Source organism: Tachyglossus aculeatus, chromosome 2 (assembly GCF_015852505.1).
Source record: "Tachyglossus aculeatus isolate mTacAcu1 chromosome 2, mTacAcu1.pri, whole genome shotgun sequence".
Classification (NCBI taxonomy): domain Eukaryota; kingdom Metazoa; phylum Chordata; class Mammalia; order Monotremata; family Tachyglossidae; genus Tachyglossus; species Tachyglossus aculeatus.
The window spans coordinates 100015880-100043719 of record NC_052067.1 but is presented as its reverse complement, the minus strand read 5'-3'; the positions used below and the strand labels follow the sequence as shown (position 1 = coordinate 100043719).

Genomic DNA, 27840 nt, shown 5'->3' with positions numbered 1-27840 from the left:
AGAACAAATAGAATTGTTTCCCCACCATCAAAGCACTATTAAGGTCACATCTCCTCCGAGGGCCTTCCCTGATTAAGCCTTCTTTTCCCCGGCTCGCTCTCCCTGATTTTTGTTTTTTATGGTATTTTTTAAGCGCTTGCTATGTAGCAGGCACCATACTAAGCACTGGGGTGGATACAAGCTAATTGGGTTGGCCATAATCCCTGTCACACTCTTAATCCCCATTTTCCAGATGAGGAAACTGAGACCCAGAGAAGTGAAGTGACACGCAAGGTCACACAGTTGACAAGCGGTGGAACTGGGATTAGAACCCAGGTCTTCTGGTTCCCAGCCCTGAGCTCTAGCCACTAGGCCGTGCTGCTTCTACTGTGTTGCTTCTGCATCATCTATGCTCTTGGATCTGTGACCATTAGGCATTTGATTTTTGCTCCTCCCCCAACCCCACAGCACTTAAATTATTTATACTAATAATAATGGTGGTATTTGTTAAGCGCTTACTATGTGCAAAGCACTGTTCTAAGTGCTGGGGAGGTTACAAGGTGATCAGGTTGTCCCAAGCAGGGCTCACAGTTTTAATCCATATTTTACAGATGAGGTAACTGAGGCACAGAGAAGTTAAGTGACTTGCCCAAAATTACACAGCTGACAACTGACGGAGCCAGGATTTGAACCCGTGACCCCTGACTCCAAAGCCCAGGCTCTTGTCCACTGAGCCACTCTGCTTCTCAATGATTTAGTGTGAATATGAAACTATTATGTTAATGTCTGTCTCCCCCTCTAGACTGTAAACTCGTTAATGGGCAGGGATTGTGTTTGCTAATTTTATTATATTGTACTAACCCAAGTGCGTACTACATTGATTGTGGGCAGGGAATGTGTCTGATGCTATAGTGTACTGTCCCAAGCACTTAGTACAGTGCTTTGCACACAGTAAGCACTCAATAAATAAGATTAATCATCGTTGTGAATAATAATAATATTTGATTGGAGCTGAACTCCAAACAGGACAGACTCTGCAGAAGATGGACAGAGCTTTTTGTTGGTGAGGTGAAGTTCACACCCTGCTTTGTGCCATCAGCCATGTCACCTTGACTACAGAGCACTATGAAGGAGACCCAGGCCTGAAGCTGCTAGAACCACAGAGCTTAGTCAAAGAAACAGTCCCTGACATGGCCCCAATTTAATTCCCCTCCTCTAATAATAATTATAGTGTTACTTGTTAAGCGTTTACTATGGGCTAACCTCTGTGCTGAGGGCTGGGGTAGATACAGCTAAGTCAGATCTGATATGATCCCATCCCACATGGGGCTCGCAGTCTAATGGGGAGGGACAACAGGTATTGAATCCCCATTTTACAGATGAGGAAACCAAGGCACAGAGAAATTAAGTGACTTGTTCAAGGTCCCATAGCAGGCAAGTAGCGGAGCAAAGATTAGAAGGCAGGTCTCCCGACTACTAGGCCTGTGATCTTTCCACTAGGCCATGCTGCTCTTCTCCCTCCTCGCCGCACAGCCGGCCCTCTAGATAATAATAATAATAGTAATAATGGTACTTGTTAAGCACTTACTATGTACCAAGCACTGTTCATTCATTCATTCAATCGTATTTATTGAGCGCTTACTGTGTGCAGAGCACTGTACTAAGCGCTTGGGAAGTACAAGTTGGCAACATATAGAGACAGTCCCTACCCAACAGTGGGCTCACAGTCTAGAAGGGGGAGACAGAGAACAAAACAAAACATATTGACAAAATAAAATAAATAGAATAAATATGTACAAATAAAATAAATCAATAAACAGAGTAATAAATACGTACAAACATATATACATATATGCAGGTGCTGTGGGGAGGGGAAGGACGTAAGGTGTGGGGGATGGGGAGGTGGAGGAGGGGGAGAGGTAGGAGGGGGCTCAGTCTGGGAAGGCCTCCTGGAGGAGGTGAGCTCTCAGTAGGGCCTTGAAGGGAGGAAGAGAGCTAGCTTGGCGGATGTGCGGAGGGAGGGCATTACAGGCCCGGGGGATGATGTGGGCCGGGGGTCGACGGCGGGACAGGCGAGAACGAGGCACGGTGATAAGATTAGCGACAGAGGAGTGGAGGGTACGGGCTGGGCTGTAGAAGGAGAGAAGGGAGGTGAGGTAGGAGGGGTGAGGTGATGGAGAGCCTTAAAGCTGAGGGTGAGGAGTTTTTGCCTGATGCGTAAGTTGATTGGTAGCCACTGGAGATTTTTGAGGAGGGGAGTAACATGCCCAGAGCGTTTCTGGACAAAGACAATCCGGGCAGCGGCGTGAAGTATGAATTGAAGTGGGGAGAGACAGGAGGATGAGAGATCAGAGAGGAGGCTGATACAGTAATCCAGACGGGATAGGATGAGAGCTTGAACAAGCAGGGTAGCGGTTTGGATGGAGAGGAAAGGGCGGATCTTGGCAATGTTGCGGAGGTGAGACGGGCAGGTTTTGGTGACTACTTGGATGTGAGGGGGGAAACGAGAGAGCGGAGTCGAGGATGACACCAGGGTTGTGGGCTTGTGAGACGGGAAGGATGGTAGTGCCGTCAACAGTGATGGGAAAGTCAGGGAGAGGGCAGGGTTTGGGAGGGAAGACAAGGCGTTCAGTCTTGGACACTGTTCTGAGCAGTGGAATAGATACAAGTTAATCAGTTGGATGCAGTCCCCATCCCACATGGGGTTGACAGTCTCAATCCCCTTTTTTGAGATGAGGTAACTGAGGCACAGAGAAGTGAAGTGACATGGCCAAGGTGACACAGCAGTCAAGTGGCAGAACCAGGAGTAGAACCCATAACCTTCTGACTCCCAGGCCCATGCTTTCTCTGCTACGCCGTGCTGTTTCCCTGCATGGATAGGTCAGTTCATCCGAGGCTGCTTCACCACTGTGCTCAGGGGCAGCTGGCTTTCTGCAGACTGAGTTCATCAGAGTGTCTGCACAACCAGGATCTGGTTTCTTCCCATGCACTGCCCTCCCTCCCTCCCACCCTCCCACTGTATTTTAGGGTGACCAAGCTAAGTGTGCTTTGTATCAGGTTAAACTTAGGCTAGGTGTGCTACCTGCCCCCCTCTAAGGCTTTCCATGTAAAACTCCAGTACAGTCATGAGAGAGTCATTTAATAAAAACAAAATCCTCTCATCCAGAGCACGAGATTTGTTGCTGGAAGCAATATCCGAATCAGGAAAACACATTTTCGTTTAATTTAATCTGTAACCAAGACAGGAACTGAAAGTAATATTTGTTCAGGAAATTCATTATTCCACCAGTTCGGGTTGAGGAGCCTGCAGAGAGGATGAGAGACGGGAGCGTGAAGCAGCAGACCCATACAAACCCTTCCTTTGTGGATCACTGTCCCACGTCCGGAGGGCACGGGCTTTTGTTCAGACCAAGGGTCTCTGGGAAAGCCAGCTAAAAACTGTCCCTCTGCAGCGGCCTATCAGATTTCACAGGAGGAAAGTGATATCTTGAAGAAGCCCAGCTTTCCTCAGGCTGTTTAGACCCTTTTCTATCAGACAAAGAATAATAATAACAACTGTGGTATTTGTTGCACGTTGTGTGCCAGGAAATAATAATGATGAGCACGGGGGTAGATACAGGATAATCAGGGTAGACCCAATCCCAGTTTAAGTGAGAGGGAAGATAGGAATTTAATCCCCATTTTAGCTCGTTGTGGGCTGGGAATGTCTACCAACTCTGTTGTACTCTCCCAAGCATTTAGTACAGGGCTGTGCACAAAGTAAACTCAATAAATACCATTGATTGATTGATTGATATACAGATGAAGAAACTGAAGCCCAGAGAAGTTAAGTGACGTATCCAAAACCACATAGCAGGCAAGTGACAGACCCAGGATTGGAACAAAGTCTTCTGAATCCCAGGCCTGTGCTCTTTCCATTAGGCTGTAGTGGACAATTAACTTCAGAGACTGAGCCAACACAGGCCTGGGAGTCAGAAGGTCATGGATTCTAATCCTGGCACTGCCACTTGTCTGCTGAGTAACTTTGGGCAAGTCATTTCACTTCTCTGTTCCTCAGTTACCTCATCTGTAAAATGGGGATTTAGACTGTGAGCCCCTCGTGGGACGTGGACTGTGTCCGACCTGATTTGTTTGTATCCACCCCAGTGCTTATACAGTGCCTGGCACATAGTAAGTGCTCAACAAAAACCACGGTTATTATTACTTACTAAGCCCTGCTCACAACAAGCTTACAGTCTAGAGGAGTGGGAAGACATTTAAATAAATAAATAATTTATAATAGATAACGTATAGATATGTACAAAAGTGCTGTGGGGCTGAGGGTGGGGTGAATACCAAATGTTGGACATGAAGTAGAAGGGAATTCCAGGCAAGAGGACAGGATGAGCAAGGGATAATAATAATAATGATGGTATGCATTATCATTATTATTATTAGATAAGCGCTTACTATGTGCCAAGTGCTATTCTAAGCGCTGGGGGAGATACAAGGTTATCAGGTTGGCCCAGTTAGGGCTCATAGTATTAATCCCCATTTTACAGATGAAGTAACTGAGGCACAGAGAAGTTGTGATTTGCCCAAAGTCACAAAGCTGACAAGTGGCAGAGCTGGGATTAGAACCCCTGACCTCTGACTCCCAAGCCCATGCTCTTTCCATTAAGCTACGATCAGTGATGAGAGAGATGAGAGTCAGGGACAGTGAGTAGATTGGTATTAGAGGAGTGAAGTGTGCAATCTGTATTATAGCAGAGTGAGGGTAAGGAATGGGGAGAAATTTGACTGAGTACCTTAAGGCCAATGTTGAGGATTTTCTTCTGCTTCTTTTCATTCCCACGGATTGAACAAAAGAATCTGATGATGGTGATTGGAACTCATTACTCTCTGGAGATTATACCGGATGCAGTATGCATTTCAGGTCATCTTGGAGAAATGAAGCCTTTTTCGCCTATGTCTCAATTACAGGAATTTTTCTTTGCACTTAGTGGTGACTTAATATGTTATAACAAAATAGTTACAAGTCCTGGGAATCCTGTCTCATTTTCTAAAATAACTGGGTTTAGTCAAGAATGTTTCCTGCAAGCATACTTAATGATAATTCATTTAATGAAAAAATATGTTTAAGTACATGCAAGCCACAAGCACAAGCTGTTTCAGGTTGCTTGTGTTGCGTCTAGGAAGATTCAGGCAGAAGTTGGCAAATTCCGTACTGAAAACTTACAAAATGTCCCAGAGCAGAAAGTTTCATGAGAGTAGGAAAATCCCCTCTCTTGAGCCTCATGATTGGTGAATTCAAAGCTGAACCTTTCCCAGATTGGCTGGTAAAGAAATGAAGTGGCTAGGCAACTTTCTCCAGCGCTGACCAGTCCTCTGTAGTTAACATTTCAAAGTTGAATTTTCATTGTTAGCAAAAATTAACCCAAGGAGCTTAATTATAAGTAGATTTTGCCTCATCCCATTCATCCGTGACCGGGCTGGGGGTATGGAAAGATTCCACATTTACCTTAATAATTATTAATAATTATTGTATTTATTAAATGTTTACTATATGTCGAGCACTGTTTTAAGAACTGGGATGTTGTTGTTGTTATCTCATGCTGTTGAGTCATGTCCGATCCATAGTGTCGCCATAGACACATCTCTCCCAGAACACCCCACTCTCCATCTGCACTCATTCTGGTAGCGAATCCTTAGAGTGTTCTTGGTAAAAATGCAGAAGTGGTTTACCATTGCCTCCTTCTGTGCAGTAAACAAGTCTCTGCCCTCAACTTCTCCCATGCCGCTGCTGCCCAGGACAGGGGAGTTTTTGACTTGTAGCAGGTTGCCTTCCACTCACTAGCCAATGTCCAAGCTAGGAATGAAATGGTTAGGCTTCTGCTTGACCCTCCCTCTTGTAGTTGTGACCGGTAGAGTACTGGAAACTCTGCAGGTGTGACCCTGAGAGGGGAAGCACTGAAATAGATACAAGTTAATCAGTTTGGACACAGTCTCTGGCCCACATGGGCCTCACTGTCTATGTAGAAGGGAGAACAGGTATTTAATCCTCATTTTACTGATACCTTTTCCCTTCCCATTTCCGTTCTCCATAAGACATTTTTGGTCGTGGTCTTTGTGTGCTCAGCGCAGCAGGAGAATCATGTTGTGTTGGGGTAGACCTCACCCCTACCTTAAAGGGCAAATTCACCTCTCAGGGTGATTCAATCAGTCATATTTATTGAACCTTACTGCTTACTGCTTATTGAACCTTAAGCATTTGGGAGATTACAATATAATAACAAATAGACACATTCCTGTCCACAGTGAGCTCACAGTCTAGAAGATGAACAATATAATAATAATAATAATGTTGGTATTGGTTAAACACTTACTGTGTGCCAAGCACTAAGTGCTGGGGAGATACAAAGTAATCAAGGTTGTCCCACGTGGGGCTCACAGTCTTAATCCCCATTTTATAGATGAGGGAATTGAGGCACAGAGAAGTTAAGTGACTTGCCCAAAGTCACATAGCTGAGAAGTGGCAGAACCGGGATTAGAACCCATGACCTCTGACTCCCAAACGCTGGCTCTTTCCATTGAACCATGCTGCTTCCCAATTATATAGAACAATTATATAGGAAGCCAAAAAATTGGAGTGAGAAACAGCATGGCCTAGTAGAAAAAGCATTGCCAGGGAATCAGGAGACCTGGGTTCTGTAGATTGTACTTTCCAAGCTCTTAGTAGTATGCTCTGCACAGAATAAGCACTCAATAAATACTATTGAATGAATGAATTATAAGACTGTAGAGACCTGTAGATTATAAGCTCCCTGTGGGTAGGGATCGTTTCTATCAACATTATTGTATTGAACTGACCCAAGTACTTAGTACAGTGCTCTCTTTGCATACTGAAGAAATACCACTGATTGATTAATTGATTCTAATTCCAGTTCTGTTTGAGGCTCTGGGTTAATGTATCATTAAAATATTTCCTCTGTCCCAGATCTTAGTTTATTAAAAGCCATTGTCCGGGTTCTTCCCATGTCCCATTGAGTTACAGTATATTGAGGTGACTAATAATAACAATAGTAATTATAATAGTTATATTTGGTAAGTGCTTTCTTTGTGCCAAACACTATTCTAAGCCCTAAGAGAGATACAAGATAATCAGGTCAGACACAGTCCCTGCCCCTCATCGGACTCACAGTTTAAATAAGAGGGAAAAATAGGTATTCTGACCCCATTTGACAGATGAGGAAACTGAGACCCAGAGAGGTTAAGTGACTTGTCCAAGGTCATACAGCAGGTGAGTGGCTGAACCTAAGCTAGAACCCAGATCCTCTGACTCCCAGGCTTGTGCTCTTTTCTGTAGCACATACTGCTTTCCACCAACCCAGCAGAAATATTGCCCAGTGGGTAGAGCACAGGCCTTGGAGTCAGAAGGACCTGGGTGCTAATCCCAGCTCTGTCACTTGTCTGCTGTGTGACCTTGGGGAAGTCGCTTCACTTCTCTGTGCCTCAGTTACCTCGTGTAAAATGGGGATGAAGACTGTGAGCCTCACATTGGCCAGGGACTGCATCCAACCTGACCAACTCATATCTACCCCAGTGCTTAGACGGTACTTGGCATATAGTAAGCGCTTAACAAGTACCATAATTATTATTATCATTATTTTAATGCTTAAAGATATAATTCATCATCTGTAACTCTGTCTTGCGACTGGATGGTGAGTGTGGCCTTTAAGTGACTCTGTTAAGACTACTCAAGGAGACAGATTTGGAATTTGTGAAGGGTCGCAATGTCCCAGCCATAGAGAAGCCTGGGCAGAGTTACAGGTACATAAACCTTTAGTTTGGCCTCTAGCTAAGACCTTGCTGCTGCTAAGTACTCGGGAGAGAACAATAGAAATAAATGGCATGATCCCTGGCCTCAAGTAGAGGCAAGACACGGAAATAAAGTACAGGTAGGGGAAAATAAGAGTAATAAAGATATGTGTATGTGTGTCACGAATGAGTTGTGAGTATGCTTAGTTGGTGCAGGGTGCTGAAATGGTAGTTGTGGTTATAGAAACCAATTGGAAAAGGCATCCTGGAGGAGATAGGATTTCAGGAGATTTTTGAACATGAAGAGAGCAGTGATCTGGTGGATGAGGAGTGAGAGGGAGTTCCAGGCTGGAGAGAGGCCACTTTTTTATGGTATTTGTTAAGCATTTACTATGTGTCAGGCACTGCACTAAGCTCTGGGTTAGATACAAGACAATTGGGTTGGACATAGTCCCTGTCCCACGTGGAACTCACAGTCTTAATCTCCATTTTGCAGGTGAGGTACCTTAGGCACAGGGAAATGAAGTGACTTGCTCAAGGTCACACAGCGGACAAGTGGCAGAGCAAGAATTAGAACCCAGGTCCTCTGATTCCCAGGCCCCTGTTCTTTCCACTAGAAATGAGAGAAAGGTACAGTGCATAGGTTAGCTTTAGAGGGGCAAACAGCGTGAGCTGAAAACAATTAATCAGTGGTGTTTACTGAGCGCTTACTGTCGCAGAGCACTGTGTTAAGTGCCTGGGCAAGTACAACAGAATTAGCAGGCACTTAAAACAGAGTAGAAGTGAAAGGCATGCCCCCTGTCCTTGGGCAGCTTCTGTTCTGACTGGGTTAAAGCAGGAGGCTTTGGCATCTGTATCCAGAGCTCACCCAGATGGAGCTGAAGGGTGAGATATGGAGGGGTGGAAGGTGAGGAAAGTGAGAGAAGCAGCTCCTACCTCGGGCTTCTAAGGTTTCCGGGACTTAGCTGTTTGCTTCCCCACTTTGGGCTAAAAGAAACAGGAAAGATCACAGACCAGTACAGCTGCCAGATACATGGTGGGCTCTGGGACCACAGGACTTGGATGAAGGTGGGACTTCTGAAGGGAACTGTTTCCCTCAGGCCCTGGGCAGCCCCCATGGTGTCCCTGCAGCCAGAAAAGGTTCCAGAGAGCCTGTTGTTGATCCCAGCAGGACCAGGGATGTGATCCAAGGCTACATGGAAGCCAGCCCAAGTTCCCCAGGAGATGCAGTGCCCAGGGATGTCCAGGGTCTGGTTGATTTGTTCCTGGAAAGACAATCCACTCAGCCCTCCGCCAAGGCAATGGTTGTCCCACGGAGGTGACAGGAATTCAGGCCTCTGTCCCAAAGAACAGAACCACTGTCAATCAATCAATCATTTATTGAGCGCTTGTTGTGAGCAAAGCACTGTACTAAATGTACTAAATAACAGTTGGTAGGCACATTCCATGCCCACAACGACCTTGCAGTCTAGAGGGGGAGATAGATATTAATGTAAATCAAAAAATAATGGATATGTTCTTGAGTGCTGTGTGGCTGAGGGAGGGGTGAATGAAGGGAATAAATCTAAGTGCAAGGGTGACGCAGAAAGGAGTGGGAGAAGAGGAAATGAGGAAGGGCTCTTGGAGGATATTCATTCATTCAGTCATATTTATTGAGCACTTACTGTGTGCAGAGCACTGTACTAAGCTCTTGGAAAGTACAGTTTGGCAACAGATAGAGACAGTCCCTACCCAGTAATGGGTTCACAAGGCTTCGAAGGTGGGGGGAGTATTTTTTGGCATTTGTTAAGTGCTTACTATGTGCAAAGCACTGTTCTAAGTGCTGAGCACTGTTAAGTGGTCACTAGCCTCATGGCCAGGGGGAGAGGAGACTCAGCGGTAAGCTCAGGGAAGGTAGTGGATGAGCGTTCAAAGGACCATACCAGACAGCCGAACAGGAAAGATTGAGAAAAATGACTGTTGCCTCACTGAGAACTTCTGTGAGGATTTAGCAACTAAAGGAGAACCTTAGAGGAGAATAGATGACTCCCCGTGGATGACCTGCCCTGGCAGTTCCAGGGCAAAGGGGCAAGTCCGCCAGAGGGTGGAATGAAGCCTCAGACATCCGGAAACTGCTATGCCCGGGAGAGACTGGTGGTGGATTGATTCCCTAGGCCTATTGCTCTACCTCCTTGTCTGCAGGAAGTAGGATACGCAGAGCGTTCCACACCAGGTACTTGGGAACCTGCCTCACAAACAAGACAAGCTGAGAAGCAGCATGGCCTAGATCTGTGTTCTAATCCCAGCTCTGCCACATGTCTGCTGTGTGACTTTGGGCAACTAACAACTTCTCTGTGCCTCAGTTACCTCTTCTGTAAATTAGGGTCTAAGATTATGAGCCCCATGTGGGACAGGGACTGTGTTCAACAAAGTTTGCTTGTATCCACCCCAGTGCTTAGAACAGTGCTTAGCAAATACCACAATTATTATTATTGTTATTACACAGTTCCTGCCCTCAAGGAATATGCAGTCTAATGGAGGAGACAAGCAGAGAAAATTGCAAAGATTCAATAGGAAAGAGAGTCAATCAATCATTTGTGTTTATTGAGCACTTACTCTGTGCAGAGCACCGTACTAAGCGCTTGGGAGATTAAGAAAATGGACACAAACGATTAAAACAGTTTGGTCTTCTGAGAAAAGCTTTGGACTGGGAGTCAGGAGACCTGTGTTCGAGTCCTGGATCTGCCATTTTCCTGCTTTGGGACCTAGAGTAAATCACTACTAATGACCAGAGGTCGGGACAGGGTCCTGCCAGAAGCAGTGCGGGGTAAAAAGCGGGTTGGGGAGGGACAGACAGGGTTGAAAAGGGTTGGGTAAAGGAAATTGGACAAGATTAAAATAGGATTGGGGATTCCTCTGCACACAATAAGAGCTCATTAAATACCTTTGATCATGATGAAACTCAGTATGTCCAAGACTGAGCTTCTTATCTTCCCTCCTAAACCCTGTCCTCTCCCTGACTTTCCCATCACTGTAGACGGCACTACCATCCTTCCCATCTCACGAGCCCGCAACCTTGGTGTCATCCTCGACCCTGCTCTCTCATTCACCCCACACATCCAATCCATCACCAAAACCTGCCTGTGTCACCTCCACACCATCACCAAGATCCCGCCCTTTCCTCTCCATCCAAACCGCTACCTTCCTAGTTCAATCTATCATCCTGTCCCGACTGGATTACAGCATCAGCCTCCTCTCTGATCTCCCATCCTCCTGTCTCTCCCCGCTTCAGTCAATACTTCACTCTGCTGCCCAGATTATCTTTGTAAAGAAACGCTCTGGGCATGTCACTCCCCTCCTCAAAAATCTCCAGTGGTTGCCTGTCAACCTACGAATCAAGCAAAAACTCCTCACTCTCGGCTTCAGGGCTCTCCATCACCTCGCCCCCTCCTACCTCACCTTCCTTCTCTCCTTCTCCAGCCCAGCCCGCACCCTCCGCTCCTCTGCCGCTAACCTCCTCACTGTACCTCATTCTCGCCTGTCCCACCGTCGACCCCAGGCCCACGTCCTTCCCCTGGCCTGGAATGCCCTCCCTCCACACATCTGCCAAACTAGCTTTCTTCCTCCCCTCAAAGCCTTATGGAGTGCTCACCAACTCCAGGAGGCCTTCCCAGACAGAGCCCCCTTTTTCCTCTCCTCCTGCCCATTGCCCACCCACCCTACCTCCTTCCCCTCCCCACAGCACTTGTCTATATTTGTACATACTTATTACTCTATTTTATTTGTACATATTTACTACTCCATTTTATTAATGATGTGCATATAGCTATAATTCTATTTATTCTAACGGTTTTGACACCTGTCTACATGTTTTGTTTTGTTGTCTATCTCCCCCTTCTAGACCGTGAGCCCATTGTTGGGTAGGGACCGTCTCTATATGTTGCCGACTTGTACTTCCCAAGCACTTAGTACAGTGCTCTGCCCACAGTAAGCACTCAATAAATATGATTGATTGAATGAGTGAATAAAATGATGAGAGACATATGGAGTTGAATGAGAGATGGAGAGCCTCACTACCCCCTTATCCCCATCCCCTTGACTCTAGCCTCACGTCTTTCTCCCCGAACTCCCCATTTATTTTTCTCCACCCTTTCCTTCTCTCCCCACCCACCCCCTTATAATAATAATTATTCTATAATTATAATAAATATTCTATCTATTTTGTTAATAATAATAAATGTGGTATTTGTTAAGCACTTACTATGTGCCAGGCACTTTTCTAAACACTGGGATAGATACCAGCTAATCAGTTTGGACACAGTCCATGTCCCACATGGGGCTCCCAGTCTTAATCCCTATTTTACAGATGAGATAACCGAGGCAAAGAGAAGGTAAGTTAATTGTCCAAGGTCACACAGCAGACAGGTGGTGGAGCTGGGATTAGAACCTAGAACCTTCTGACTCTCAGGCCTGTGCTGTATCCACTAGGCCACACTGCTTCTCCTTATTACTCCATCACCTCCTCTAAGACTCCCTGGGCCTTTGCCCAGGATGATGCCATAGGGGAAGTTTGGCTCCCATGGAGGGGAGGGGGAAGTGGGAATCAGAAAGGGGGTAGAGGTGGCTAGGAGGCAGGGGACCAAAGCCAGTTTCAAAAGGTAAGTGAGTGAGGCGGCCATCCCAGGGCATGCCACTGGAAGGGACAATGGTCAGCTCAGCAGCCGGGCAGCCGCTTAACCTCGCGAGGATTTCCTCGTCTGAATTTTTGAATCCGCTAATTGTAACTTTGAAGCCGTAGACTGCAAATACCACTTGTTTCTACCGTGAATATATTCTGGACGTAGTTTGGGGTGAACTTATTCAAAACGTCCTGTATGAACGCATGCCCAGCGTAAACACACACAGATTCCCTTTGGGGGCATGGTGGCCCGTTTTTTCTTGCCTCAGAATGACCCAAGTCTGAAGGCGGGACTGTAGGCAGAGGGAGCTGAGGGACGAAAGCAGGGGAAAATATCCCCAGGGCTGACCAGCTCAGTCGGAGGGTAGTGTTAGAGCAGAGCAAGCCTTCGCTTCAAACAAATCCAGGCGACACACAGGATTGGGAGTTCTTTGAAAGCCTTCCGTTGTATTGGATGTCCTAATGGTACCTTTGACAGTCTGAACCTTCCACGAGTTACTGTTGGCCAGATCATTTTTCACTTAAACAAAAGGCCATGCTCAGTAATAGATACCGATCTGTTATTTGATGCCTATGGAGTCCAATAACACTTTTAAGCTGGATAGAATTATTTCTAACGAAAGAGGCAAAAATTCTATCCCACAATGTTTCCATTAGTTCAAGAATGGAGTTCTGTGATTGTGGTCTGGGAAAGGGAGGTTGTGGCTTACAAATTTATAAACTTCAAATAAACATGAAAAGATGACACTAGGGCAGCTGTTTGGTAACTACCTTCATCAACTGGAAGAAACAAATTCATTTTGGGGGAGGAAATTAGGATCTAACCATTTCGGTAGTTAACGGCTTCAGCACGTTAACATTGGCCAAGCTTCTCGAGAGACTTAAAAAAAAGCAGAAAGAGAATTGAATTTTACCAGGACCAGAAGTAAAGTAAGACACAGAAATGGTGGCTAGCTGGCATATGAAAAACTCTATTTTGATGGCATTTGACTTCCTATTTCAAATTAAATTAAATCTAATACTTTCCCCACAGTTTATTATGCCAGTTAAGAAAGCATTTCATGTGCTTCTGGGTCTACTGGCTGGGCCTTGGGAAACTGGAGATATTGGAATTAATTCATTGAAACTTGTTCTTTGTTACTGTATTGAACAAAAAGGCAGAATGACAGCTTGTTTTTGTAGTCTAAACTGGATTTAGGCTCTAAGATTTTATCATTTAGTATTGGCCTTTAATGCCTTAATTTTAGCAGAACCATATAAGTGTCCTGGGAATAGTTGCCACTTTAATAATTAATTTTGGTATTTATTAAGGATTTACTATATACCAAGGACTGTCCCAAGCACTGGAATAGATACAAGATAATTAGGTTGGTCACAGTGTCTGTCCCACCTGGGACTCACAGTCTAAGTATGAGGAAGAATAGGTATTTCTTCTTCATTTTACAGATGAGGAAACTGAGTTGCAGGGGAAGTTCATTCATTCATTCATTCATTAAATCGTATTTATTGAGCACTTACTATGTGCAGAGCACTGTACTAAGCACTTGGGAAGTACAAGTTGGCAACATATAGAGACGGTCCCTCCCCAACAGCGGGCTCACAGACTAGAAGGGGGAGATTAAGTCATTTGCCCATCGTCACACAGCAGGCAAGCAGCAGAGGTGTGATTAGAACCCAGGTCTTCTGACTCCCGGACCTGTGCTCTTTTCCCCCATCCTATCTTACCTTTCTGATAGTCTTCTACAACTCAGCCCTCACACTTCGCTCCTCTAAAATACCAAACTACTCGTTGTACCTCAGTCTCACCTGTTTCACCACCGACCCCTCACCCACATCTTGCCTCTGGCCTGGAACGCCCTCCCTCTTCGTATCCAACAGACAAAGCCTTATTAAAAGCACCTTATTAAAAGCACTTTCTCCAAGAGGCCTTCCCCAACTAAGACCACCTTTCTTCTTCTCCCACCTTGCATCAGCCTCCTCTCTGATCTCTCATCCTCCTGTCTCTCCCCGCTTCAGTCTATACTTCAATCTGCTGCCCGGATTATCTTTGTACTGAAATGCTCTGGGCATGTCACTCCTCTCCTCAAAAATCTCCAGTGGTTGTCTGTCAATCAAGCAAAAACTCCTCACTCTCGGCTTCAGGGCTCTCCATCGCCTCGCCCCCTCTTACCTCACCTTCCTTCTCTCCTTCTACAGCCCAGCCCACACCCTCCACTCCTCTGCCTCCGCTAATCTCCTCACTGTGCCTCGTTCTCGCCTGTCCCGCCGACGTCCTCCCCCTGGCCTGGAATTCCCTCCCTCTGCACATCTGCCAAGCTAGCTCTCTTCCTCCCTTCAAAGCCCTACTGAGAGCTCACCCCCTCCAGGAGGTCTTCCCAGACTGAGCCCCCTTTTTCCTCTCCCCCTCCCCATCCCCTCCGCCCTACCTCCTTCCCCTCCCCACAGCACCTGTATATATGTTTCTATAGATTTATTACTCTATTTATTTTCTTGTACATATTTGCTATTCTGTTTATTTTGTTAATAATGTGCTTCTAGCTTTAGTTCTATTTATTCTGATGACTTGACACCTGTCCACATGTTTTGTTTTGTTGTCCATCTCCCCCTTCTAGACTGTGAGCCCATTGTTGGGTAGGGACCGTCTCTATATGTTGCCAATTTGTCCTTTCAAGCGCTTAGTACAGTGCTCTGCACCCAGTAAGCGCTCAATAAATACAATTGAATGAATGAATGGATGAATGAATGAAATACGATGGAATGAATGAATGAATAATCCCAACTCTGCCACTTATCTGCTCTGTGGCCCTAGGCAAGTCACTTCCTCTCTCTGTTCTTGAGTTCCTTCATCTGTAAAATGGGAACTGAAACTGTAAGCCCCCTGTGGGACATGGGCTGTATCCAAAATGATTATCTTGTACCTACCCCAGCACTTAGTACAATGCCTGACACTTAGGAAGTGCTTAACAAATGCCATTTTTTTAAAAAAAGCCCTGGAGTTAAATAATTAGAATTCACTAGTTAGAATCATCTGAACCCTCCATGGGCCTAGCAGTTCCTGTTTTCAGTGGCCACAGACAAATCCCCTCTGTCAGTGCTCAGAAGCAAGCACTAGTGGCAGCACTGCAGGATCTGCCAGGCCTGGTGTCTGGTCCTCTTGTTCCCAGAAGTTTGTCAGATCACCAGCTTTGTTTGGTGTCCCTCATTCTCTGTGCTGAGGAATAACAAATAGCAGCTTCTGTGCCCACTCTGGCCCCACCGGGAGTTTATTTGAATTCTCTTCTGGGACAGAGCAGTGACCTAAGAATTGTTATAAAGATAATAAGCTTGTTGTGGGCAGGAAATGTCTCTGTTGGTTGTATTGTACTCTCCCAAGCACTTGTACAGTGCTTTGCATGCAGTAAGCACTCAGTAAATACTGTTGAATGAGTCAATCAATAAAAACAATTGAATGAATGAATAATAATATTTCTGGTGTTTTTAAGCATTCACTAGGTGCCAAGCACTGAGGTAGATACGAAACAATCAGATAGTAATGATAATTGTGCTATTTGTTATGCACTTACTACGGGCAAAGCACCATTCTAGGCACAAGGGAAGATTCATTATAAGCAAGTTGAATCGTCTCTGTCCCAGGTGGGGCTTACAGTCTAGGGCAGAGGGAGGGAGAATAGGTATTTGATCCTCATTTTACAGATGAGGTAATTGAGGCAGAAGTGAAATTAGAACCTAGGTCTCCTGACTCCTTGTCCTGTGCTTTTTCCACTAGGTCCCCTGCTTTCCAACCATACAGTGCCTCGCTCACAGGTTTTATTCATTCATTCATTCATTCATTCATTCAATCGTATTTATTGAGCACTTACTGTGTGCAGAGCACTGTACTAAGCGCTTGGGAAGTACAAGTTGGCAACATATAGAGACGGTCCCTACCCAACAGTGGGCTCACAGTCTAAAAGTGGGAGACAGACAACAAAACAAAACATGTGGACGGGTGTCAAGTCATCAGAATAAATAGAAATAAAGCTAGATGTACATCATTAAGAAAATAAGTAGAATAGTAAATGTGCACTAGTAAAATAAATAGAGTAATAAATCTGTAAAAACATATATACAGGTGCTATGGGGAGGGGAAGGAGGTAGGGCGGGGGGATGGGGAGGAGGAGAAGAAAAAGGGGGCTCAGTCTGGGGGGAGACCATTCATTCATTCATTCATTCAATTGTATTTATTGAGCGCTTACTGTGTGCAGAGCACTGTACTAAGCGCTTGGGGAGTACAAGTTGGCAACATATGGAGATGGTCCCTACCCAACAGCAGGCTCGCAGTCTAGAAGGGAGAGACAGACAACAAAACAAAACATATTAACAAAATAAAATAAATAGAATAGTAAATATGTACAAGTAAAATAGAGAAATAAATCTGTACAAACATATATACAGGTGCTGTGGGGAGGGGAAGGAGGTAGGGCAGGGGGGTGGCGGGGAGAGGAAGGAGGGGGCTCAGTTTGGGAAGGCCTCCTGGAGGAGATGAGCTCTCATTAGGGCTTTGAAGAGAGGAAGAGAGCTAGCTTGGCGGATGTGCGGAGGGAGGGCATTCCAGGCCAGGGGGAGGACATGGGCCGGGGGTCGACGGCGGGACAGGCGAGAACGAGGCACAGTGAGGAGGTTAGCAGCAGAGGAGCGGAGGGTGCGGGCTGAGCTGTAGAAGGAAAGAAGGGAGGTGAGGTAGGAGGGGGCGAGGTGATGGAGTGCCTTGAAGCCGAGAGTGAGGAGTTTTTGCCTGATGCGTAGGTTGACTGGTAGCCACTGGAGATTTTTGAGGAGGGGAGTAACATGCCCAGAGCGTTTCTGCACAAAGATGATCCAGGCAGCAGCATGAAGTATGGATTGAAGTGGGGAGAGACAGGAGGATGGGAGATCAGAGAGGAGGCTGATGCAGTAGTCCAAACGGGATAGGATGAGAGATTGAACGAGCAGGGTAGCGGTTTGGATGGAGAGGAAAAGGCGGATCTTGGCGATGTTGCAGAGGTGAGAGCGGCAGTTTTTGGTGACGGATTGGATGTGAGGGGTGAACAAGAGAGCAGAGTCGAGGATGACACCAAGGTTGTGGGCTTGTGAGACGGGAAGGATGGTAGTGCCATCAACAGTGATGGGAAAGTCAGGGAGAGGGCAGGGTTTGGGAGGGAAGATAAGGAGTTCAGTCTTGGACATATTGAGTTTTAGATGGCGGGCAGACATCCAGATGGAGATGTCCTGAAGGCAGGAGGAGACACGAGCCTGGAGGGGGGGAGAGAGAACAGGGGCAGAGATGTAGATTTGGGTGTCATCAGCGTAGAGATGATAGTTGAAGCCATGGGAGTGAATGAGTTCACCGAGAGAGTGAGTGTAGATAGAGAACAGAAGGGGACCGAGAACTGACTCTTGAAGAACCCCCACAGTCAGAGGATGGGAGGGGGAGGAGGAGCCCGCAAAAGAGACTGAGAATGAACGGCCGGAGAGATGAGGAGAACCAGGAGAGGACAGAGTCTGTGAAGCCAAGGTTGGGCAGCGTGTTGAGGAGAAGGGGGTGGTCCACAGTGTTGAAGGCAGCTGAGAGGTCGAGGAGGATGATGACAGAGTAGGAGCCGTTGGATTTGGCAAGCAGGAGGTCATTGGTGACCTTTGAGAGGGCAGTTTTGGTGGAATGTAGGGGACGGAAGCCAGACTGGAGGGGGTCAAGGAGAGAGTTGGCGTTGAGGAATTCGAGGATTAGAAGTCATTTCCCCAGACTTGTCTTGAATTCTTCAAACTTACTTTCCCCCAAATTCAGCTTTGTCCCTGCCCTCTGAATTTCATGCACTCTTCAGTTATTGTTTGGTTGGTACCTTTCCTGTATAATGATTTTTTAATAATAATTAAGAAAATACAATTGGGTCCATTTCTTTGAGAATGTGTTTTTAGAAAAATATAAAGCCATAGAGATTGGAGCTGAGAGGGCATGGAATAAAGATTCATACCATATTCTCAGTGAACGTTGGTTCTGGATTTTTAAAATTGCCATTTTCAAGGGGTCCAACTGTCAAACCCCGAGATCCACAGGCACTGAAAATAGTGTTCCTCAACCTTAGCACGTGGAATGATATCTAACTTTGTATGTAATGGGGTTGTATGGTTTTGCTTCTCAGTTTCCATGAGATTTATGAAATAGAATAAAGCACTATTCTCAAATATTATAGTGTCCTGAATCGTAGGATGGTTTGATTTTTCCCAAAGCAATTTCACATCAGTGATCTCATTTATCCTTGCAATATGTCTGTGAGCTAGGGAGATGGAGTGGTGTAGTGGAAAGAGCACAGGCCGGAAATTCAGCGGAACCATGTTGTAATTCCTGTTCTGTTACTTTCTTGATATGTGACTTAGTTACTTAGTTTCTCTGTGCTTTGGTTTTCTAATTCCACCTCAGACTGTGAGCCCCATGAGGGACAGGGACTCTATCTTGCCTAAATATCTTATATCTACCCCTGTGCCTAGTAGAGTGGTTTGCATGTAGTTTGTGCTTAACAAATGCCATAATAATTATTATTATTATTTCACAGTTGAGGAAACCAAGTTCTAGAGAGGTTAAATAAGTTATCTGAGGTCACACCTAAAGCCGGGGCAGAACTGGAACCAGAACGTGCCCTTTTCTCTTTCAGCTAGACCACTCTGCCTCAAAGATATTTCTAGCCAGCTGGGTCAACCTCTCCTCTTTCCCCTTTCCCTAGCCAACTCCCCTGCAACTGAGCCCCTTCTCCCTCCCCTGTGGGTGAAGGGGCTGGGGCCTGGCCCGACGGGCTCCTGTGCTTCTGAATCGGCCATCCCCTGCGTGCCCAGTGGCACCAGAGTCACTACGCTGGCTGGGGCTGTGGTTCTCTTTGCTGCGTTTGATGTGTTTGCATGAGTTTCCAGCTTACAGAATCAATCCGTTAATCATATTTATTGAGTGCTTACTGGGTGCGGTGCACTGTACTAAGTGCTTGGGAGAGTACAATATGACCGAGTTGGTAGACACGGTCCCTGCCCACAAGGAGCTTATGGACTGGAGGAGGAAATGGCATCCCATCTGCCATTTTAATAATAATATTAATACATAATAATTATGGTATTTGTTAAGTGCTTACCATGTGCCAAACACTGTTCTAAGCACTGGGGTAGAAACAAGGTAATCAGGGTGTCCCATGTGGGGCTCACAGTCTTAATCACCGTTTTACAGATTAGGTAACTGAGGCACGGAGAAGTTAAGCAGCTTGTCCAAGGTCACACAGCGACAAGTGGTGGTTATGGGATTAGAACCCACGTTCTCTGACTCCCAAATCTGTGCTCTTTCCACTAAGGCACGCTGCTTTTAAAATCTCTGTTTAATATTCTGTTAAAATCAAAAGACCGGTGATCAGATAGGACCTGAGCAACTCCTCACTGGGCCAGCCCCATAGTCCTCTCAGCCAAGGACTTTGGCCTAGTGGAAAAACCACAAGTCTGGTAGTCAGAGGACCTGAGTTATATCTTGGCTCCGCCACTCAGCTGCTTTGTCATTTTGGGCAAGTCACTTCTCTTTGTCTCAGTTCCCTCCTTTGCAAAATGATGATTCAATACCTATTCTCCCTCCTACATACACTGTGAGCCCTATGTGGGACCTGATTAGCTTCTATCTACCCCAGAGCCTAGTAGATCTTGGATCTGTAACTTCGGACATTTGATATTTACCGCACCCCCAACCGCACAGCACTTACGTACATATCTTTAAATGATATATTATAAGGATTTATTCTTGTTAATGTCTCTCTCCCCCTCTAGCTCGTTATGGGCAGGGAATGTGCCTGCTTATTCTGTTGTACTCTTCTGAGCACTTAGTACAGTGCTGTGCACATTTTAAATGCTCAGTAAATTCATTCATTCATTCATTCAGTATATTTATTAGGCACTTACTGTGTGCAGGGCACTATACTAAGCGCTTGAGAAGTACAAATTGGCAGCATATAGAGACGGTCCGTACCCAACAAAGGGCTCACAGTTTAGAAGGGGGAGACAGAAAACAAGACAAGTAGACAGATGTCAATACCATCAGAATAAATAGGATTACAGCTATAAGCACATCATTAATAAAAAATAAATGGAGTAATAAATATGTACAGGTATGCACAAGTGCTGTGGGGTGGGGAAAAGGGAGGAGGCAAGAGGGAGGGGAGGAGGAGGAGAGGAAAAGGGGGGCTCAGTCTGGGAAGGCCTCCTGGAGGAGATGAGGTCTCAGAGGGCTTTGAAGGGAGAAAGAGAGCTAGTTTGGTGGATGTGTGGAGGGAGGGCATTCTAGGCCAGAGGTAGGACATGGGCCAGGGGTTGACGGCAGGACAGGCGAGAGTGAGGCACAGTGAGGAGGCTAACGGCAGAGGAGCAGAGGGTGTGGGCTGGGCTGTAAAAGGAGAGAAGGGAGGTAAGGGGGTGAGATGATGGAGAGCTTTGAAGCCGAGAGTGAGGAGTTTTTGCTTCATTCGAAGGTTGATAGGCAACCACTGGAGATTTTTGAGGTGGGGAGTGTCATGCCCAGAGCGTTTCTGACAAAGATAGGCCGGGCAGCAGAGTGAAGTATAGACTGAAGTGGGGAGAGACAGGAGGATGGGAGATCAGAAAGGAGGCTGATGCAGTAATCCAGTCGGGATAGGATGAGAGATTGAACCAGCAAGGTAGCAGTTTGGATGGAGAGGAAAGGGTGGATCTTGGCGATGTTGTGGAGGTGAGACCGGCTGGTGTTGGTGACAGATTGGATGTGTGGGGTAAATGAGAAAGCGGAGTCGAGGATGACACCAGGGTTGCGGGCTTGTGAGACCGGAAGGATGGTAGTACTGTCCACAGTGACGGGAAAGTCAGGGAGAGGAAAGGGTTTGGGAGGGAAGAAAAGGAACTCAGTCTTGGACAAGTGGAGTTTTAGATACCATCGATTGATTGGTTGATAGAATGTTTGGCACATAGTGAGCACTTAAATGCCACAGTCATTATTCTTGTTATTTAATTATCATTATTTCACAATTGAGGAAACCAGGTTCCAGAGAAGTTATTTTTTTTTTTTTTTGCCTGAGATCACACCGCAAGCCAGGGCAGAACTGGGACTAGAACCAGCCCTACTTTCTTTCCAGCAGACCACCCTGTCTGAAAATTATTTCTGGGCAGCTGAGTCAGCTTCTCTTCTTCCCCTTTCCCTAACCAACCCTCGTAATAAGCATTTATCAAATACCATTATTATTATTATTATTATTGGAGGACCTGTGGGCTTGTAATTAGGGGTGCAACATCCAATATCTCTAACTCTCCCCTCTCCATCCCTGCCTTTTCTTCTGCTCCTGGATCGCTTAGCTTGTCCAAACCCATGTGGGACCCACAGAGAGTTTCGGGTGCACGGCTTCCAGTGGAAATGGTCTGTTTTGAACTTGCCACCATCAAGCTCAAATAGATGCTGTCCACGCCATCCTCACCCTTCATAATTTTAACCATGTCAAATTGTACCTAGTGGGGCTATATGACCCTCAATTGTTATAAAAAGAAGGAAATACAATATCAATATTTGAATCTTTTAAGTATGGCTTCCTCCTCTGTCTAATAACTGTGACCCTTAAGACCTCACTCCCATCTGGGTCATTGTGGAGTGGAAGCCTGCTCAGTCCCAGGAAGATGGAAACCAGGTGCCTCATACACTTTTCTCGCTGCTTTTTGTGATCTTGTTTCCACAACTGATTCTTTCTATCTATTAAAAAGAGCTGTGCACACAAGTAAACACCCAATAATGAATTAATTAATGGAGAAGCAGCAGGGCTTAGTGGCAAGAGCCCAAACTTGGGAGTCAGAGAATGTGGGTTCTAATCCTGGCTCTACCACTTGTCTGCATTGTGACCTTGGGCAAGCCACTTATCTGTGCCTCAGTTACCCCACCTGTAAAATGGGGATTAAGACTGTGAGCCCCACGTGGGTTAACTGATTACCTGTATCTACCCCAGCGCTTAGAACAGTGCTTGGCACATAGTAAGCGCTTAACAAATACCATAATGATAATTATTATTAATAGTGAATGATTTCCCTTGAGCCAGTTGAGCTTTACTTAAATTATGCCCTTACCTTAAACTCCTTCTGGGTGGGGAACATGTCTACCAACTCTATTCATTCATTCATTCAATCGCATTTATTGAGTGCTTACTGTGTGCAGAGCACTGTACTAAGCGCTTGGGAAGTACAAGTTGGCAACATATAGAGACGGTCCCTACCCAACAGTGGGCTCACAGTCTAGAAGGGGGAGAGAGTAATAAATCAGTTCCGCCCGGCTGCCCACCCCCCGGCCCCTGACATCACCAACATCCGCACGGGACCCCAAAACACCCGCTGATTGCCAGTTCTGCTTCTCAGGGTGCCCTCCGGCTACAAACCCCCAGGCCCAGGCCAGGGGAAGGTGCGGAGGTGAGTTGGGGTGGTCTCGGGGCCTGCCCCCGCTCACGACGCTGGGGGCCAGAGGGGTCCGGGGAGGAAGGTCGGGGGTCCTGTTGGCTGGACCTGGGGGAAGGGCAGGGCAGGCAATGGAAAGGGGTTACTATTCTATTTATTATACGCAATACTATTCTATTTATTTTGTTAATGATAATAATAGTAATAATAATAGCATTTATTAAGCGCTTACTACGTGCAAAGCGCTGGGGAGGTTACAAGGTGATCAGGTTGTCCTACGGGGGGGCTCACAGTCTTAATCCCCATTTTACAGATGAGGCCACTGAGGAACAGGGAAGTTAAGTGACTTGCCGAAAGTCACACAGCTGACAATTGGTGGAGTCAGAATCTGAACCCATGACCTCTGACTCCAAAGCCCGTGCTCTTTCCACCGAGCCACACTGCTTCATCTTCTTTAATTCTATTTGTTCTGACGACTGGACACCCGTCCACCTGCTTTGTTCTGTTGTGTCTCCCCCTTCCCATCTCTGTTGACGGCACTACCATCCTTCCCGTCTCACAAGCCCGCAACCTTGGTGTCATCCTCGACTCCGCTCTCTCATTCACCCCTCACATCCAAGCCGTCACCAAAACCTGCCGGTCTCAGCTCCGCAACATTGCCAAGATCCGCCCTTTCCTCTCCATCCAAACTGCTACCCTGCTCATTCAAGCTCTCATCCTATCCCGTCTGGACTACTGCACCAGCCTTCTCTCTGATCTCCCATCCTCGTGTCTCTCTCCACTTCAATCCATACTTCATGCTGCTGCCCGGATTATCTTTGTCCAGAAACGCTCTGGGCATATTACTCCCCTCCTCAAAAATCTCCAGTGGCTACCAATCAATCTGCGCATCAGGCAGAAACTCCTCACCCTGGGCTTCAAGGCTGTCCATCACCTCGCCCCCTCCTACCTCACCTCCCTTCTCTCCTTCTACTGCCCAGCCCGCAACCTCCGCTCCTCCACCGCTAATCTCCTCACTGTACCTCGTTCTCGCCTGTCCCGCCGTCGACCCCCGGCCCACGTCCTCCCCTGGGCCTGGAATGCCCTCCCTCTGCCCCTCCACCAAGCTAGCTCTCTTCCTCCCTTCAAGGCCCTGCTGAGAGCTCACCTCCTCCAGGAGGCCTTCCCAGACTGAGCCCCTTCCTTCCTCTCCCCCTCGTCCCCCTCTCCATCCCCCCATCTTACCTCCTTCCCTTCCCCACAGCACCTGTATATATGTATATATGGTTGTACATATTTATTACTCTATTTGTTTATTTATTTATTTATTTTACTTGTACATTTCTATCCTATTTATTTTATTTTGTTGGTATGTTTGGTTCTGTTCTCTGTCTCCCCCTTTTAGACTGTGAGCCCACTGTTGGGTAGGGACTGTCTCTATGTGTTGCCAATTTGTACTTCCCAAGCGCTTAGTACAGTGCTCTGCACATAGTAAGCGCTCAATAAATACGATTGATTGATTGATTGATTGATTCTAGACCGTGAGCCCGCTGCTGGACAGGGACCGTTCCTATACAGGTGCCGACCTGTACTTCCCAAGCGCTGAGAAGCGGCGTGGCTCAGAGGAGAGAGCCCGGGCTTTGGGGTCAGAGGTCGTGGGTTCAAATCCCGGCTCTGCCACTTGTCAGCTGGGTGACTTTGGGCAAGTCACTTCACTTCTCCGTACTCCAGTTACCTCAGCTGCAAAAGGGGGATGAAGACTGTGATTCCCCCCCCCCGTGGGACACTATTATAAGGGACTTTCCCAATAGCTTAGTACAGTGCTCTTACTCCTAACAGTGTAAGCGTTCAGTAAATAAGATCGATCGATCGATTGATTGATTGATTGATTGAACGCCCCTCCACCTCTCACTGTTATGAAGGGCCTCAGATGACCTGCGTCCCTCCTTCAAAAGTACGTTCCCGGCTGCGGCCACTAGGTGGCACCACTCCCTAGCAGTTGTGGCCAAGGATGCCACATGTTGGGCTGCTCAAGGGAGACTTATTCATTCAAACATTATTGTTATTATTATTATTATTACAGTAGTAATAATAATAATATGATTGAATGACTACTACTACCACTACTACTACTAATAATAATGGTATTTATTAAGCGCTTACTATGTGCAAAGCACTGTTCTAAGCGCTGGGGAGGTCACAAGGTGATCAGGTTGTAATAATAATAATGATGGCATCTATTAAGCGCTTACTATGTGCAAAGCACTGCTCTAAGCGCTGAAAAACTGAAAAAAAAGTCCCACGGGGTGTCACAGTTTTAATCCCCGTTTTACAGATGAGGGAACTGAGGCCCAGAGAAGTTGGACTTGCCCAAATAGTAGTAATAAGAACAATAATGGGATTTGTTAAAAGCTTATTTTGTGCCAGGCACTGTAATAATGATGATGGCGGTTATTAAGTGCTTACTGTGTGCAAAGCACTGTACTAAGCACTGGGGAGGTTACGAGGTGATCAGGTTGGCCCACGGGGGGCGCACAGTCTTAATCCCCATTTTGCAGATGAGGGAACTGAGGCACAGAGAAGTTAAGTGACTTGCCCAAAGTCACACAGCTGACAACTAGCAGAGCCGGGATTTGAACCCATGACCTCAGACTCCAAAGCCCGTGCTCTTTCCATTGAGCCACACTGCTTCCATGCTGCTGTACTAAACGCAGGGGTGGACACAAGCCAATCAGGTTGGATACAATCCCTGTCCCACATGGGGCTCACACTCTTAATCCCCACTTGACAGATGAGGTCACTGAGGCCCAAGGTCACCCAGCAAACATGTGGCGGAGCTGGGATTAGAACCCAGGTACTTCTGACGCCCAGGCCCGTGCTGTATCCACTATGCCACACTGAGCGCTTACTGTGTACAGAGCAGTGTACTAAGCACTTTCGAGAGTACACTATAACAGCAAATGGACACATTCCCTGCCCACTATGAGCTCACAGTCTAGAGGGGAAGACAGACATTAATATAAATAAATGATAGGTAAGTAAATAGATAAATAAATTATAAATATATGCATATGTGCTGTGGACTGTCCCGGCTGTGTCTGAGGCCTGGGCTGAGGACATGGGGATGTGCCGGCCATCGAACTGGGAGTGTCACACCAGAGGCTTCACAGGCTGGAGGGAGCAGTGAGGTCAGCCAGGGGTGAATCTCCTTGTCCATCCCCACTCCTGCTGATGGATGGGCAGTCCCATTGATCAGTCAATGGTATTTATTGAGCACTTAACTATGTGCAGAGCACTGTACTAAGGACCTGGGAGAGCACAATAGAGCAGAATTAGCAGGCCGGTTCCCTGTTAAAAATGAGCTTACATTTAGCAAGACTCAGGGCCACTGAACCACTGTCCTTCAGCAGCGAGTACCAGCCCTTGCTTATGCAGGCAAATGCCCACGACGGGCTCAGGAAGCTTTCATTGGCATCCACCCCCCACCTCTGTTCCCTTGCTCCCTGGGAAATGAGACTTTTCCTGGGGGTGTGGAAGGAAGACAGGGTGCTTCCTGGCTTGTGGGTTTGGGTGAAAACCTCTTTAGACAGAAGAAAAAGGAGAGATCTTGTTTTGTCTTTTAGAGAACTGTGGGATGTACTTTCCCGAAGTGAAAAAGGACCCAGGGAAATTCTTGCAGAAATGTCCTGCATCCGTGACCAGGTGGCTTCGGCAGTTGAAAAACTCTGGGAAAGTCCTCCTGCTGATTACCAACTCTCACAGTGACTATTGCAGGCTCCTCGGGGAATACGTGCTCGGGTGAGTCTTTCTTTCCCCTTGTCCCAGGGGTAGCCAGAGGCAGATCGTCCAGGTTGAGTTCGTCCCCAACACGGGAGGGCGGGTTTATTATGAATCACTACTAATTCTGGGCCCTCAAAATGTGCAGGCCACTCTGCTAGACGCTAGTAGAAAGTACAGATATTTTAATAATAATAATAATAACTGTGGTATTAAGCATTTTTGATATGCTGAGATCATTGTGGGGCAGGGAACATGCAGAATTATCAATTCTGTCATATTGCTATATTCTGTCATATTACTCTCCCAAGCACTTAGTACAGTGTTTAGATAAGCAGTGTGACTCAGTGGAAAGAGCACGGGCTTTGGAGGAAGAGGTCATGGGTTCAAATCCCGGCTCCGCTAATTGTCAGCTGTGTGACTTTGGGCAAGTCACTTCACTTCTCTGTGCCTCGGTTACCTCATCTGTCAAATGGGGATTAAGATTGTGAGCCCCACGTGGGACAACCTGATCACCTTGTATCCCCCCACCACTTAGAACAGTGCTTTGCACATAGTAAGCGCTTAACAAATACCATCATTATTATTATTATTATTACAGTGCTCTACACACAGTAAGCGTTCAATAAATATGATTGATTGATTGGCGATAGCGCTAGGGTAGCTATAAAATAATCAGGTTGGGCACAGCCCCTCTCCCACATGGGGCTCACAGTCAAAGAGGGAGGGAGAACAGGTATTTTACCTCCATTTTACAGATGAGGAAACTGAGGCACAAAAAATTTAAGTGACTTGCCCAGTGGCCCAGTTGCCCCCTTGTCAGCATATAAAATGGCAAAGTCTAATTTAAAACCTAAATCTTCCAATGCTTAGGCCAGTGCCAGTGCTCTTTATACTAGGCCATGCTGCTACCCACCTTGATTTTACACACTTTTGTTTCCAAAGCGTTTTCACGTTACTAAATCAGTCAGTGAGAGGAATTTATGTAGTGCTACTGTGTGCAGAGCACTGTACTAAGCATTTGGGAGGCTACAGTACAACTGAGTTGGTAGATATGTGCCCTGATTACAAGGAGCTTACAGTCTAGAGGGAGAGACAGGCATTAATAAAATTAAATTAAGGGTTGGTATTGGTAGATATGTTCCCTGATTACAAGGAGCTTACAGTCTAGAGGGAGAGACAGGCATTAATAAAATTAAGTTAAGGATTGGTATTGG

The 27840-nt window shown here is 46.4% G+C and overlaps 1 protein-coding gene across 1 annotated transcript in view; it reads left to right on the top strand.

Moving 5' to 3' along the window:
• NT5DC1 (5'-nucleotidase domain containing 1) overlaps nt 1-27840 on the top strand; it is a 204153-nt gene that overhangs the window by 110896 nt on the left and 65417 nt on the right. Inside the window, exon 7 of the mRNA XM_038770169.1 lies at nt 26470-26644. Coding sequence (XP_038626097.1) covers nt 26470-26644 — 175 coding nt within the window. The remainder of the gene's footprint in view (nt 1-26469; nt 26645-27840) is intronic.